Here is a 16487-nt window from a genome sequence, read left to right on the forward strand (position 1 = left end):
GACGCTGTGGTTGTAAATTTTTTAAAAGATTATACTTCAGTACTTTTCGATACTTTGTCAAAAACCATTTTTAATGAAAAAAATTGCCAAAAAAGTTGAACGGTTGTCTAACATTTGTTAACAAAATATGATAGCGAGTTTAATTAAAAAACGCTTCCTCTTAGATGGAGTTAAGAATTTTTCAACCAAACTAATCATTACATTGTAAAAAAAAAACAAAAATGACTAAATTCACGAACAAAACATTTTTTTTGAAATAAAGTGAATATTCATATTATTCTTTGCTTGAGTAATATTTGCGAATGACGTCATTTCGAATCATTCGATAACAACGTTAACAGCTTATCACAAAAATAAAAAAAATAAGTAAAATGAATTCCAAGGCAAGTTTCATAAAAATTTAATACTTGTTAGATGTTACAGAAATTTTTTTCAAATTAGGAGACAAAAGAGAAGCTTTGCGCTGAGAAATGCAGAAAAAGATCAAGAAGCTGTAACAGTAGGAATGGCAAAAAGAAGAGAAAGAAGGCAGTGAGGAACAGGCGGAGATGTTGGACCTCCATCTAACTGCACACCGAACATTTTTCGACTGATTCCGAAAAAAAGTAAATAAAGATAATAGTAGTAGCGTCAGATTAACATTAAGCAGAAATAGAAAAATAGATTATAAGAATAATCAATAATATCTATATAATAGCAACTATTATAAGCAGCCAAACGTTGATTAAAGAAATATAATTGTTCAAAAATTTTTTACAAACAGGCAAGAAACTGAAGAGATAAAGAAATGAAAGTGATCAAAATCTTGCTACTGCGCAAAAAATAAGATGGCGTAAATGTTGGCTGATAACAAAAAACAATATTTGACTGATCATTAACAAAATGTAACAGAAGCAAATAAAGATAACGAAACACATTTTGGTTTTGTCTCACATAATTTTAAAATGAATAGACTTCTATAAAAAAAAATTAGCACAAATACTGTCAGATACATATATCACAACTTTGATATGACTATCTTCTCTAATTCGTTGTTCTGAAAAATTGAAATAAAATGATTAAAAAGATCGAATGAGCTTATGTAGATTATAATTACATAGAAGCTTATATAACTTACTCTATTAGTGCCGTGAACATTGAGATTCATGGATTTAGCCAGTTTGCTCATGGCATTCAATTCTGCCGGTTCAAATGTATCACAGGTTAGAGTTAACTTTCGCGACATGTCATCAGATTCCAGGAGATTTCTAAAAAAATGAAAAAAATATAGAAAAGCAAAAGATGAAAAAGATTTAAGTAAACAGAAGTAATGTATAAAAGTCTCACTTGAGTTTCTCTACAAATACTTTCATCACATCGTCTGCTAGTCGTACATCATCTAATGGCGAAAATGTAATAACATAATGGTAGCATAGAAATATTTAACGTATACCATTAATAAATATATATTACCTTCTTTTTTGATGTCCTTAATATTGGATGTATTGGACCCTATTACGTTCATGCCTTTCATAATTTTTTTACACAATTCCTGCTCTTCAGCTTTTGTTTTTTCAACATACCTGGAATGAACAAATAATTAAATTTTAATGAACATTTCGTGGATGGGATGGAATCTTTATATGGAATATAAATGGAAGAATACAAATAGACACACGAAAGAGACAACAGCAATCTCAAGTGTTAACGAACGTTCAATGTCAGTATCATCAACCGGACCTATCGAGATAATGTAGCTCCTCATTTATGTCTTTATTTTTCGGATTCAACTTCTTGGCCTCCAGAAGCAATTTCAGAGCACCTTCAAAATCTCCAGACTTGTGCAAGGCCTTTTAAGGATATCGAAATTCAAAAAGTACAAAATTTTATCAAGACAAAAATTACAAAATGAATGATTATAAGAAATGAACTTTTCACTCAATGACCTTTCCTTTGATGAAGAGGGCCTTGGCAAATTTATTATTCAGTTTCAGAGCAGCGTCGGCAAATCTGATGCATGGAATGTACTCATTCATCTTAAGACAACACAGAGCTGCATTGCAGTTCAAACTTACAAGCATCTAAACAAATTGACATTTTTTATAATTAGTAATGTTGAAACATCAAATTAGAATGAATCCTTTCCAATTATAATTAGCAACCTAGTTGTTCGTGTAATTTGTTGATTTATTTTATTGGTTTTTTTCCTGAGTAATTCCTATATAAAATTTAAAAAATACAACGCATTAGCTGATGTAAATGCACGACAATCTATTTTAGGCGTGGATCTCTTTGAAATTGAAACAGGTAACGACAAAGCTGTACTAATCACTTTACCTTAACGCTACCTCGCACGCCACAATGATATGAATTACAAACAAACTAATGTCGTTGATTAGTAGCTGATTAATAAAGTAAAAGCTGGCCATAGGAGCAGCCTAACTTGAAATAGCTAAATATTTTAAACCTAGACGTAAACTTTTGAAGTATTATAAATTGAAAAATTAAAAATGTACTACCTGATTGTATTCCAGCACATTCTCTACAGCATCAGTTCCTTCATATTGACTGAGGTCTGAGATACACTGAAATCAATTTTTGTAAAGATAAGTTTGAAACAAAATTTGAACGTTATTAGAAAATAATGTTAAAATATGATATCAGCTTAACGTGAATGATATTTTGCAAAAAGTATCAAAGTTCTAAAAATATTTGACAGTAAACAGCCAGGTGGTGCAATCAGAATAATCAAATTCAACCAAATCAACAAAGCCATACAAGACATTAAAAAACCGAAATACACTAAATTGAATTCAACAAATGAACGCCTGCTACCTTGACGTACATTCTCCCGGCTTTCTCATAGTCCTTCCTTTCAAAACTCATCTTAGCGTCCTTGTGAAAAATATAAATATTTAATAAAGAAAACCAGCATGAATACAAGCACAAACTACAGATAACTCAAAGACATGAAGTTCATACACACACGCACTCATGGATAATTGATAACAGTAAGAAAAACATGATAGGTGGATGGATTGGATGGAATGTATGAACCTTTCTTTTCTTCTTGACGACACTGAACATGACTTCATATGCAACATCGTGTCTCTCAATCTGGGTACAATCATAAGTAACATTTTGAAAAAAAAACTCAACTACGCGCAAACTCAAAATGAATGAAAATATACTGAGGTGTAAAAGAGGTATTTAGAAGAAATATAAACAAGAGGTATCAAAACGGGAAAATGGTAATTGCAATAGATTTTAAAATAAACCAACAGAAGGAATGTCGAAATAGGCACCCACACCACCTTCCTCTTGATAGTCAATCAACTCGATTATGTACAAGCCTAGTTTTTAAATAATTAATCATTTGTATTATTTTATAAAAATTTTAATCATGTGATTATATGTATGTTAAAATACAAAAAATTGGAAAATGAGGTATAGAATTAAACTCATTTAGATAAAAATAAAAACATTCCATTTTGTCGGAGGTTCGTAATTATAGACAAAAAAACAGTAATAAAAAAAAATTAAAAATTAATTTAAACATGAAAACATTAAAAAATTTTCAGAATAAACAGGTAACAGGAGAGGGATAAACAAAAACTTAAAAACATAATTTCCAATGCACATGTAGCATTTGGCGGAATTTTCTTGGGACAGCCTAACTTGCCGAAGGCATACTGAGGAGCTATGTAGAAACTGGCTTTTTCACCCTTGCGCATGCTTTCCAAGGCTTTCGAAAATCCAACAAGTGTTGTCATACCTGTCAAAAAAAAAACAGAAAATTAAACAAAATTTAATAAATAAATCACAAAAAGCAAACAATAAGAGTGCCATAAGTTAAATTACAATTAAAAAACATCAGCAACTTTTTTTAACAATTCACAAATGTTTAAAGAGCAAAACAAACCAATATCCATATGCATGGGCCTCCTTGTGAAGTCAAAAGGTACATCACTGTATTCCGTGTAAGCACTGTACATAACTGAAGATAAATTATGTTTTCAAAGTTCATTAGGTTTTTGGATTACAAAAATGAAAATGCATTGATAAAATTTGATAATTAAAAATAAGCTTTGTTGCTTCTAAACTAACAAATAGTCATTTGTTAAGTCACTTACTGTATTAAATATGCATTGTATATTTGCAGTCTATTTTGTAGCTACAACCAATATAATGAAATGAGAAAAAAATTTTAATCAAGGAAAACATTAAAATCCAACTCATTATAATTTTTTAGTGATTTAACTGAATTAAAATTAAATATTTTTGACTTTACACAAAAGCATTAAACTGCCAAAATAACAGAACACAGAAAACATTTGAAGAGCACAAAGCAGATATATAAATGAAACAGACTCGTGACATTGGATGTGGGTGGGACGATTGGTCCAGTGCCTCTCTTGATCAACAACTTCTTTATGCCACCATCCTCCGTCAGATTTTCACACTTGTCGGCGATCTCATCATAGTTGTAAGGATTTGCTAGGTCTGGGTCCAAATCATCATCTCTATAAAAATCTTGGCCAAACACATCAATGCCTGACCCCTTAACTGCTGCTGTGGTTTGTTCTGATATGTTGTTTTTGATTTCTTTTCTTGATTTTTTAATTTTTAATTAAAATAAAAAAATTACATCATAAATGAACAGCTTATTGCATTGTCTATCTATCTAAACATAATCATTGAGGCAAATAATAAAAAATGAAAAGAAAAAACAACAGTGAGAATAAATATTTCAATCAATGCAATTAAAATGACCTGATTCAGAATCCTCGTCATTCCCCAAAGGAACTTCAAAACAAGCATTTTGATTTTTCTTCAACTCATCAAAATCTAGTGGACTGACTAAATCAAAATCCATGCCAAAATATTCTCAATGCTTTTTTTCTGTTCAAAAAATGTTATAAAATAAAATAAAATTTTTAAAATGAATAATGAAGGAAATTGAAATTTTTCTTTTGCTTTTACAATTACATTTTTGTTGTTAGTTGATTTTACAGAAAGTTCAATGAGAAATTGTTTTTGGTAAATATAATGACATTAAAGAAATAACCTCAATATGAAAATAAATAGATCTTCAGCCGTCAACTCTTCTCAATGAAAAACGTCGACCGATAGATAACACAACATAATAACATGCCGGTACTTTTGGGAAATTTGGTAAAGAAAACAAAACTAGTATGGAAAGCTACTTACGTTATGTTTAAGGTTTTATGAATTTTTAAAATTTTTCTAAAAATTAATAATTATATATATATATATATATATATATAATTATATACATACATATATGTATTTTTAATAGTTAAAATTTTATAGTATAATTTTGCTTACCAATACTCGTTATATTATTATTATTAACGGGGTTTAAAGTGGTTCAGAAGAACCACTACTAATTAGATCTCTTAATATCCTATTTGTCCGAGTTTGGCTTTGAAGCTGTTGAGTGAATTCGCAGAGACTGCATCATCGCTTAGCTCGTTCCAGGCGTTGACCACTCTACTGCTGAAGAATCTGCTCTTTATTTTTCCATCCGAGTTTTTGAAAATCTTAAATCTGTGTCCTTTTTTATTTATATTAAAAAACTATATAGTTTATTTTAATTCTTCAATCAGGATCAATTTAAAAAAATTATCAATGTTGAAAATTTTGAAATTTTATTAAATAAAAATAATAATGTTTGAAATGTTTAATTGTTTTAACTTTTAAAATTACAGCTACATTTTCAGTTTCATCACAATTGTAATTTAATAACAATTGCACATTGGTTGTGCAATAAAATGTTATGCGCTAAATTATAAAAGACAATGTGTTTGTAATGTAAAGCTTCCGTTTTCTTTTTACGCTCAGCTATTCCAAGTATTGAAGATGCCTGTAAGTTTAAGCTAAAAGTTTCATCAAATATTTTATTTTGCCCAATAAATGTATAATAATCTGTTTTCTAAAATTTTTTTTAGTTAGTTGGTAATGTTTAAAAACTTTATCGCTGTCAAATGTGGCGCACGCTATCGCGTGTTTCTTATACCCACCTAATGGCAACTCATACAATTTCGTTGCTTACCGTTTTACGTGTTCATTTTAGATAAATTTTTAATAATTTTATTTTGAAGCTCGCAAAAGATTTGCTTCATCCATCTCAAGAGGAAGAAAAGAGAAAATGCAAACTAAAACGATTGGTCCAGAGCCCTAATTCATACTTCATGGATGTCAAGTGTCCTGGTTGGTTTTGTGCTCTATTTAATGATTTTTTGGCAAAATCCTAGGACAGTGCCTACCATGCAATTGAAAACACATTATAAATGCGGGAGATATGTATAAAAAAAAGAGTGCACATAAACAACGACCAATGAGATTGTGAGCACAATGTCAAAACATAATGTAAGAAATTTTAAAAAGTACGGAACTGTCAAACTTTATTTTAAATTATTTATATTAAAATAATGAAATGAAATAAATAATTTTTATTAAAATAATAAAAATGAAAAAAAAAATCTTATTGGCCATTTATATCATCAAATAATTAAAAATTGAAATGGAATTATGAAAATACCAAATAATTAACAAATAAAATTTTTTTCATTAATCTAGTAAAAATGCCGCAGAAACAATTTTTATTATTTTGAAGTGGTTATGATTTACGCGTGCCATAGCTGTTCGAATATGCCCAAAATGAAACATCTTTTTTCGTGCGTTGTAGTTCCTTTTTTGAAAAAGACGATTTATTGTAAAATGAATCAGGCAATAATAATAAATCGTTTGAATTTTAACAAGCTATATCGTCTCACTAGAAATCGTGGAATAACTAGACAGTGGTTAAGGTTTAATGGACTGTTGCATCGGGAAATGTTTTGCGAAAACTGCAGGGAAGAAATGTACGAGGTTATTCATTTAGTTAATAAAGTTGACCAAGTCATTTGACGATGTCCAAAAAAATTGTCAAATGAGGACAAGTATTCGAAAGGATTCATTTTTTAAAAATAGTAAATTGGAGATGTCAAAAACGATACAAATTCTTTATTGTTGGGCATGGAAAATGCCTGTATATTTGACAACAAGGGAGATTGGCGTAAATAAAAATACTGTCGTGGACTGGTACAATTTTTGCCGGGATGTTTGTATAGACCGTTGTATTGATATTTTTGTACAGATTGGGGGTCCCGGAACAATTGTAGAAATAGATGAAACTAAAATTCTGAAGGCGAAATATTATAGGGGAAGAAACAACAGATATAAAGATGGATGGGTGTTTGGAGGAATACAGAGAGGGACAAAAATATGTTTTGCAGAGGAGGTACAGGCACGAGACTCACAAACTCTAATCCAACTCATTTAAAAATGGATTACTCCTGGGACAAAAATAGTCTCTGATGAGTGGCGGGCGTACAGTCAGTTGAACAACTTGGGTTATACTCACATCACAGTGAATCAGTGTAAATTTTGTTGATCCAGTCACGGGTGCGCACAAAATATTGATTCGATGTAGGCCAGATTGAAGCGTACATTAAAATATATGTATGGGACATCCAAAGACTTGAAGGCTACATATTTGGCTGAATTTATGTGGAAAGAAAAATTCGGTAAGTTGCCTTTTGGAAATATGATTATACATGTTAGACAGAAATGCAACATATGCTAGGGACTATGATACCTTAATTTTTCTTTTTTCTTAATTTCAATTTTTTATAATTTTTATTAGTACATTTGTTTGATATTATTTAATGTAAAAAAATACAAATTTTGAGATGGTAAAAGAGAATAAAATGTATACAATCTTTTTGTCCAAAAATTTATTTTATATAAATACTAGTTTATATTGCCGCCTGCAATCGATATCTCCCACATTTATAATGTGTTTTCAATTACATTGTAGGCACTGTTCTAGGATTTTGCCGATTTTTTTTCGTTTGTCAAGTTTCAATCAAAGAATCTGTCATTAGTTATTAATATGCTGAATATAATGTAAAAGCAATTGGCATATAAAGCAAAAACCTTTTCAGGTGCCATACAAAGCATTTTTTATTTATAGTACATTAATAATAATAATGTCATTTATGAGTGCCCTATGCATAGCATCAGAGGCGCCCGGATAAACAAGTGTCAGCACGGCCGCCAAAGGCCTGTTCAAACAGATGCTGCTTCAATCACTTTTTAAACATTTTTATTGACATTGATGATTGTTGTTGGATGTATAAATTAGTGTATAAATTATCGACACTGCAGTAATTCCTCCAGAAATCTTTCTTTTGAATTTTGCTTAACTCTTGCTATGATTTTAAAGTTAATAGTGTAGATGCAAAAAGTTATAAAGTTAAGTTGATTTCATATTTTTAGATGTTCTATCATTGTGGTTAGAATTAGAAAATTCATCTTAAAGAGTTGTGTTCTATGCGTTTTTTAAGTTTAGTCTTATCTTATAATATATTTAATATAAATTATAAGGATTCCTCACTATGTAAAAACAATATTTCTTATTTTATAAGTCATTTTAACTATCCATGAAGTTTATTTTATGTGAATATCATACTATTCCATTTTTAGGTGTTGATTATTTTTGCATATCAAAACACAAAGTTGATATCGTTCATTTTTGTACATTAAAACATAACAGGATGTTATAAAATCATGACCGTGTTCAGTCATGCACAGACCGTCGTTTTATGTGTTGGTTGTTCGACTGTACTCTGTCAGCCTACAGGAGGCAAAGCCAGACTCACAGAAGGTAAATATAGATCATTTATGTTTCTTGATAGCCAACTAGATGACCAACATTTGCTTTTGTGTGAAAATATTTTGAAGTTTCAATCTTAATTGTTGCTTTAAAAATACTCAAGTGCTTGGGTTTCCGTTGTATCATGATTATCTGTTTTATATATAGAATTTATTGGTTTCATCAATGAACTAAAAAAATTTGACTAGCTATGTTTTTTCAAGCAAGGTTTATTGTAATGTAATCAGATTAATAAAAAAAACTTAATGACAATAAATATTTTAGACTCAATTACTTTTTTAATTTATTACATTTTTAATTTTTTCACAGGTTGCTCATTTAGGCGAAAACAACATTAAAACTTGATGAGTGGAGGATGTGAAATTTAACAGAACTTATTGTTTTATTCATTTCAATTGGAAATTGAATGCTAAAATGGTTTTTTGAATGTAAAAAATAAAAGCCATTGAAAATTGAAATTTGTTTTTCGTCAAATTAAAAAGTGCAGATAGTTAGAATTTTAATGACCATAAGTTGAATTTTGTGGTGGCGAGATTGATACGTATTTCGTTAGCGAGTTATGAATGAATTTTCATGGACAGATTATTGTGATTTTGTTCACGTTCTGGAACCGTTTTGCATGTGGTTTGTTGAGTTAAGTTTTTCTTGATAGAGCCGAATTTGTATCTAGGAGAATATTTGACGAATTGCAAACGAGAGGTTTATATAAATTAAGCGTGGAAACTGCACTTTATTCTCATTGATCCCTTAGTATAATGTTGCGATGTACAAACCTCGGAATAAATTGATGAATTTCGCCACTGCATCCAAGAAATGTTTTTGAACTACCTAGGAAAATGTTAGTCATTCAGCAAAACCAATATGGCAATGTCTGTTTATCGTTTAAGTTGGATGAAGTTCTTACAGATTTAGCATGACTATTTATACTACTGGAATTCATAAATATTTGCCGAATTAAGTATATGTATATGTATCTACATTCAACATTGCGAAGGGTATGGTAGATAGAGATTTCTCACCAGCTTTGTGTTTTGATGCGGATCTACGTACCAGAGGGCATCGCTATAGAATACATGTTCATAAGTTCCGTACAAATACAAGATAGTATTCGTTTTCTAACGGAGTGATCTCTATTTGGAACAATTTACCGACATGCGTTGTTGAATCAGATACTGTTTCTAACTTCAAGAGGAATTTTGACTTATATATGGCCAACAAAGATTTTCTCTGATCATAAAATTGACATTGTTGTTTGATTGATTTTTGGTGTCTTTTAGTGCTATTTTGATATGGGCATATATAACTTATTTATTTATATTTATTTAATATAATACCTTCTGTTCTATTCCATTCCAATCTGCTATAGGCTGATTAAGCTACCTTCTTCTTTTAGAAACCTTAAAATTTTACTGTTGTTCTAGGCTTTCATTTGTATCGAATTATGGAAAAATATCATCCATTGCATCTTGCTTATGATAATATAATAAAGTGTTCGGTGTAATTTCAGTAATAAAAAAGATCAGTAGTAACGTGTGGGCGTAAAATATTTAAAATCATTTTTAAGAAGAGTAATTTTATTAAACATAATTATAATGTCCAATGACAGATGACTGGCCACCACATAAGTATAGACCACTTAGCAGTAATGTCATTTGTTACAATATTTTATCGAATTCACTTCATTCCAGCTATTACATAACAACACGCATTAAAAGCAGACAGCACGCAAACATCTGTGATCAATGAAACTAGGCACTGGTCTGTCTGAATGTACTAAATGCTTATATACTGTATAAGTGTATATGTGTAAGTGTACATACATTGAGGTATCTGTATTGTATTGTACTGTATATTCTATAATAGTGTATGTATATAATAATAAATGCTCTTATCTGGTAGTGTCTGTCTTACGCTGTCTTGTGTGTTTGTAGCTTAAACCGTCTCTTATTTAAATTTAATGCCAGAGCTTATTGATACAAACAAACAAGTCAATTAGAACTGAGTTTATGCACGAAATTTAATAATCAAATTAATTTTACAACAATCTGTGACTAAACTTGTTGCATTTTTGGTTTTAATTAATTCTAACAAAAACAAAACACATTTTAAAATCTTCAGTCAGTTGGATTTACTTATCTTATCAACTCAATAAAAATTAATTATTATTATGGGTAAATAATTTTGAGTTTTTTTAAGTCTAAATCTAAATTGATACGCTACACTACACAGACTACACATTCATTTTTTAGTTTAAAATTAAAAAAGTGCATTTGTAGTTGTACTTTTGTATTTTATAAATAAAAAAATGAGCAAATTAAAAAGAGTATTTAATTTTAATATTAATTATTCACCACAGGTAAATTAGCTTGCTCCGTTTGCAAAAAATTATGCAAAGATGAGGCAGTTAAATATGATGACAAATACTACCATACCAACTGTTTCACGTGCCAAGGTTGGGATTAGAATTTTAGATAAAACAATATCTTTATCTTAGAATCTAATAATTAAATTATATTAATATTGTGTTTATTAATTTTTTATGTTATTAGAGTTTTTAACAATATGATAAAATTTTATATAGTTTGTGGAATTCAACTCCCTACAAGTGGCTTCTATAAAAATGAAGATAAATTTTATTGCCACGATGATTACCAACAATCATTTGGCAAGCGCTGCCAGTTATGTAACAATTTCACGGATGGTGAAGTTTTCACTGCTTTGGATCTAGTCTTTCACAAAGCTTGCTTCTTTTGCTATTCCTGCAGGTGTTATTAATTTATTATTTTGTTTAAACATTTTAATATTATGAATAATTTCTTTTACAATGTGACTCTCTTACAATTTATGTTTGATTATGACATTACATCATGAAAAATAATTTAAAATCTAATTAACAGTACACCATTAGAGCCAGGAAACACGGTGATATATCTTAATAACAAGTTTCTATGTTCAGAATGCTTTCATTGCAATGATAATATTAATGAAAAGGATAAGAAAGCAATATTGGCTCAAGGTATTTTATATTTATTATTTTAATGTATGGTTTTTTGATGTTAAAAAAATTTAATTATTTGTTGAAAATCAGAATCCTATGTAGAAAACACCACAAGACTTAAGGTTGTTATGCTTAAATATACTGTGAAAGTAAACTATGCAAAATGCTTTTAATTTTTATATTAGAAAGATCAAGAATGCAATGTGGACTATGGAAAGTTTTACAAGAAGTCATTTTTAGAGCAAACAACATCTCCATTCAGGAAAGCAGCATCTATCAATGCATCAGAAGCCTCTCCAAGACATTTCCATCGTCCTGGTTTGCCTACATTAATGAAATGTTTCCTCCTGTCTGTTTTTTCAATTTTAATATATAATAATTTCTTTCACTAGTTTTTCTATGTTCGAAGTATTTTTAATCCATCATATCAAGTAGATGGGTACTGTTTTGATGAAAAAAACTTTTATCTAGATTAATATGTCAAATAATAATATGTCAAAATTCAACATTTTGTGGTAGTTTGCTATTTAAAATTTTTTTTTTTACGTTTAACAAAATCTTGTTTCTATTCGACAATTATAATTCTATTATTCTATTATTCAAGCAAACATTAATTTATGAAATGTTGTTTCAGAAAATTTCAGCTACACCCAAGTGGGCAGGGATTTTATAAAGCAACCAAAAAGAGGTGATTAATTTTTTTTTAATTTTTCAATGATATTATTTTTTCATTGTTGTAATATTGTTTTATATTTGATATATTTTAATAATTTATAATAAGTTTTAATTCCAATAAACTTGACTAATTTTATTATGAATATCATTTTATTATAATAATGATTTATACAAAAATAATTTGTATTTTTTCATGCATTTCCATCTAGAATCTAGTTAGTATGTTTTTTATCATTCTTATTTAGTTTTTTAATGTTCTTTTTAATTTTTTTCATTTATTAGTAAGTTAAATTATCTTCAAAAAAATTCTAAACTTTGATGATTTAATGATGCTGGTTCTTAATCAATACATACAGGCATTATTCTTCATGATCTGGGTTAGTTATTTTTCAATATTTTTAAAAATTCTAAATCAACGATTATAAAATGATGAAAATAATTTGATAGAGCCAGGAATAGTGAATATGTAAGATGATAAAAATATTTCAACAGAATCAGAAATAGCCTTTATAAGCAAGGCTGCCTGCAAGCCAGCCATGGACAGTGTTGTGGTGAGTATCAGTAACAAAGAAGCAGTCCGATTGTCCAAACTGCCTGACGCTCAACTGAAACCAAAAACTGAACTAAATGAGGAAGATGTTGAAGTTGTGTCTCACGCTGATTCATCACAGCCAAAAATTGAAAAAAATATAACCACAAGTGTGGGAGAGAAAGGAGAAAAGGTTGATGATCCTGAGAAAAAAGGTTTTTTTGGAGATATGCTTTTTTTATAATAATCACCTTTAAGTTGATATTGAGCTAAATTTAGGGTTAGGGTTCGTTTTTACACGTGTGTGTAGCCTCGTAGTTTTTAAGTGATGATCTCCATTATAGATGATTAACATAAGGAAGGAGGAAATATGCTAGATGACTCAATTGTAAATAATAACCCACAAGATGTAGTCCAAGGTTGGATTTTACTAAATGACTGTTTATGATTTATTTGAAGAGTTTTTAGCTGAGACTACTCAATGAATTCACCTTCAAGACTGCTGCCTGTGTAAATGTAACAAATTAAGTTGTATCAGTACGCTATTCCGCTGTTATATAACAAGATGATGAACTGTACTAACCTTTTAAAATATTGTACTTAATCGTTAATGGCATACCTAAACTTATCATTTTAGTGTCTTAGACTATTCCAAAAATTAATTGCTTTACATTCAAATGTGCTTCAAAATTGAAACAACACTGCTCATTATAAGGTGTAAGGTCTTGAATAGTGCGTAATTAATTTTACGTTTTAAAAAATTTACAGATGGCGATATCGATCCAATAACAGGACTTAAGGTTGCTGAATAACTCGAGCTTATTGTAAATTTTTTAATAATTCAATGAAAAATTCCTCCTCGATTGTAAAAAATTTTCAAAAAAAATTTTTCCACAGAGATTAAGACCTAATCCAGCTTTCTCTGTGTATAGTTCATTGAGCAATATCAAACCGTCACTCATAGATCTGTTTAAGAAGGAGCAAGTTCTTAATGTACATTCATATGATCTATTAATTTTATATTTTAAATTATTAATTTTTTCCAACTTCCAAAATTCGCGTTACTAATTATTTACAACATTTATGTTACATTTATATGTAACCTTTTTTAACTGCGTTTTTTTAGTAAAAGTTATGCTCCTATCATGTTCTGTGTTGTAACTATGCTGGCGGTTTGATTTTAAAAAATGTTGGTTGTTTATTGATAGATCTACCCGTACGAAGAGTTAAAGTTTTCAAACTTTAAGATGCCATCTGATGTGGAAAGAGAGTCTGTTGAAGTTAGTGAATGAATAAATTAGTTTAGTGTTCATTTTATTTTGTTGAATAACGTTTACACATCGTTAACAAATTTTTATCTTATATTTCGATTGACTGACTGACTGATTGATGGATTGGTTGACTGACTGACTGACTGACTGACTGACTGACTGACTGACTGACTGACTGACTGGCTGGCTGACTGGCTGGCTGGCTGGCTGGCTGGCTGGCTGGCTGGCTGGCTGGCTGGCTGGCTGGCTGGCTGGCTGGCTGACTGTCTGACTGACTGACTGACTGACTGACTGATTAATAATTTATTTAGCGCCACATCTCAGATGCAGAGTTTAAAAAGTTATTCAAGATGAATAAAAGAGATTTCTACGAATTGGCTGAATGGAGGAGAAATGACATGAAGAAAAAATTAGATCTTTATTAAATTCGTTTAACAATTAATTGAATAATTAATTATTTATGTATAATATTTTTGATAAAAAAATAATAATTTTTAGTATAATTATTTATGTTTTTATATTATATAGGTTTGTAACGTTATGAATTTACTTCTGTTAACTAAGAATATTTATAACGAATTGTAGTTTTTGTTATTTTTGTTGTAGCAATAACAACGATAATACTAATAATTATATTATAGATAATTATAAATTGATGCTATGTTATGTTACTCTATATAATATGATGATGGTGAAGATGATATGGTGATTATGATGATAATAATGATAAAAGTACTATCGTTCTTATCACTTTTACTGTGTTTTTATCTAAAAGGTACGTGAAAACGGATCGTTTTCAATATATATGTTTTATTTGTTTCTGTAAATGGTCTTTCTTGTTAGGTTTTATATTTTTCATATTTTTTTTGTGCAGAATTTTCTATTTACCGCAATGAACGTTTTCAGAATTGACTCTTATTTCCTGACGCAGTTTCAAAATATTATTTTTATATTATAATTATATTATATTATATTTTGCTATGTATAATTTAAATTACTGTAATAAAATAATAATATTATGAAAATGTTATATGCAAATCAGAAGTATTAAGTCGGTAGAAGATTCTAGATATATTTAATTAACTCATTATTTTAATGTAATGACAATAAAATAATTTTTATCATTGCATATGATTACAATACAATAAGGTGAAAGGAAAGTTTATGTATTTGCCAATCTTTATTAAGTATTTATGGTATTGTTATATCTATTTTATTTCTATAACATCTTTCTAAGGTTTCTAATTTTTATGAAACGCACACACAGACACACAAATATACAGTCATTATAGAATTTCAGACCCTTCTTTATCATCACTACCTTTATTTTAATGATGATACTTTTATATGCATTAATATCGCATCCATAATGATATCTGTCCAATTGCGAAATGATATTATTAACGCGATTAGTAATTCACACACACACAAATATCTATCTATATATATATATATATATATATATATATATATATATATATATATATAATATTTATGTAGTTTATACTATTTTTTATCTATATGGATCAGGTCATGTCTTAATTTGTTAAAAACATTTAATCGTTGTGATTGCTTTACAGCACGTATGCATATATTTGTGCATATTTGTTTTATGCTTTTCCTTGTACTGTTATTTTACTTACCTGTGTGTTGGTGTTTGAAATTTTTGAGTGAGATATATTCACGTAAATGTATTTTTTTTATAAATGTGCTACAGTATATTATATACATAGAGTTTTTAAGTGTTAAATGTTATTTTATGCCAACGAAACTAGATAGTTACTACATTGATGTGCGGATTTCTATCATTGCTTAATTATTATTTACACAATTTAAGCATTGCGTTTTTTCAGTTACTCTTCGGTGTCAACATCATTTAGTCTATTCTTTTACTATATTATTTTTATATTTTTACGTTTGTTTTTACATAAAATCACTTTTTGTTAAATTTTCACTTCAGTTATTTTTTGTTTTCCTGTGTATAACCTGTGATAATTTTTCCATTATGCTTTGTTATAATTATGCAACAAATTTTTTTTATCTTAATCTCCGTTAAATAATTTTGATGAAATAAATCGCTTAAATTTTTAAATTTTTCTGATCAACAGCCCTTAGTTAGGTTGGTCAGAAAAATTCAGAATAGAAATTGCCAATAATTTCTATTGAATGCTGTCGAATTCTAAGTAAGATATGATTGGTAATACAATGATGGTCGTTTTTTGGAAAAATTGATAATTTGTTCAAAAATTCTTATTATATGTTTTATGAATGAAGTTAATGAAGTATATGACA

The 16487-nt window shown here is 28.9% G+C and overlaps 3 protein-coding genes across 3 annotated transcripts; 2 read left to right on the top strand and 1 right to left on the bottom strand.

Annotated features, from left to right (window-relative positions):
• Positions 1-997: 997 nt before the first annotated feature.
• Positions 998-4855, bottom strand: HELRODRAFT_168497 (hypothetical protein; the record flags this gene model as incomplete). The annotated part of the gene is made up of 14 exons (XM_009014350.1): positions 998-1036; positions 1118-1247; positions 1327-1378; positions 1453-1562; positions 1720-1829; positions 1926-2060; positions 2499-2564; positions 2815-2874; positions 3037-3096; positions 3262-3332; positions 3620-3754; positions 3902-3976; positions 4351-4563; positions 4753-4855. The coding sequence occupies 14 exons, from the start codon at positions 4853-4855 to the stop codon at positions 998-1000; spliced, it is 1359 nt and encodes a 452-aa protein (XP_009012598.1).
• Positions 4856-5862: 1007 nt separating this feature from the next.
• Positions 5863-9060, top strand: HELRODRAFT_156474 (hypothetical protein; the record flags this gene model as incomplete). Its single annotated transcript, XM_009014351.1, has 4 exons — positions 5863-5868; positions 6105-6213; positions 8603-8713; positions 9032-9060. The coding sequence occupies 4 exons, from the start codon at positions 5863-5865 to the stop codon at positions 9058-9060; spliced, it is 255 nt and encodes an 84-aa protein (XP_009012599.1).
• Positions 9061-9535: 475 nt separating this feature from the next.
• On the top strand, positions 9536-15153 carry HELRODRAFT_190526 (hypothetical protein; the record flags this gene model as incomplete). The annotated part of the gene is made up of 12 exons (XM_009014352.1): positions 9536-9560; positions 11079-11174; positions 11304-11487; positions 11620-11738; positions 11811-11842; positions 11906-12038; positions 12355-12408; positions 12888-13139; positions 13693-13724; positions 13822-13908; positions 14133-14204; positions 15070-15153. 12 exons carry the CDS (start codon positions 9536-9538, stop codon positions 15151-15153), a joined length of 1170 nt encoding a protein of 389 aa, XP_009012600.1.
• Positions 15154-16487: the final 1334 nt, after the last annotated feature.

This window comes from Helobdella robusta (assembly GCF_000326865.2).
Source record: "Helobdella robusta unplaced genomic scaffold HELROscaffold_13, whole genome shotgun sequence".
Taxonomy (NCBI): Eukaryota; Metazoa; Annelida; class Clitellata; order Rhynchobdellida; family Glossiphoniidae; genus Helobdella; species Helobdella robusta.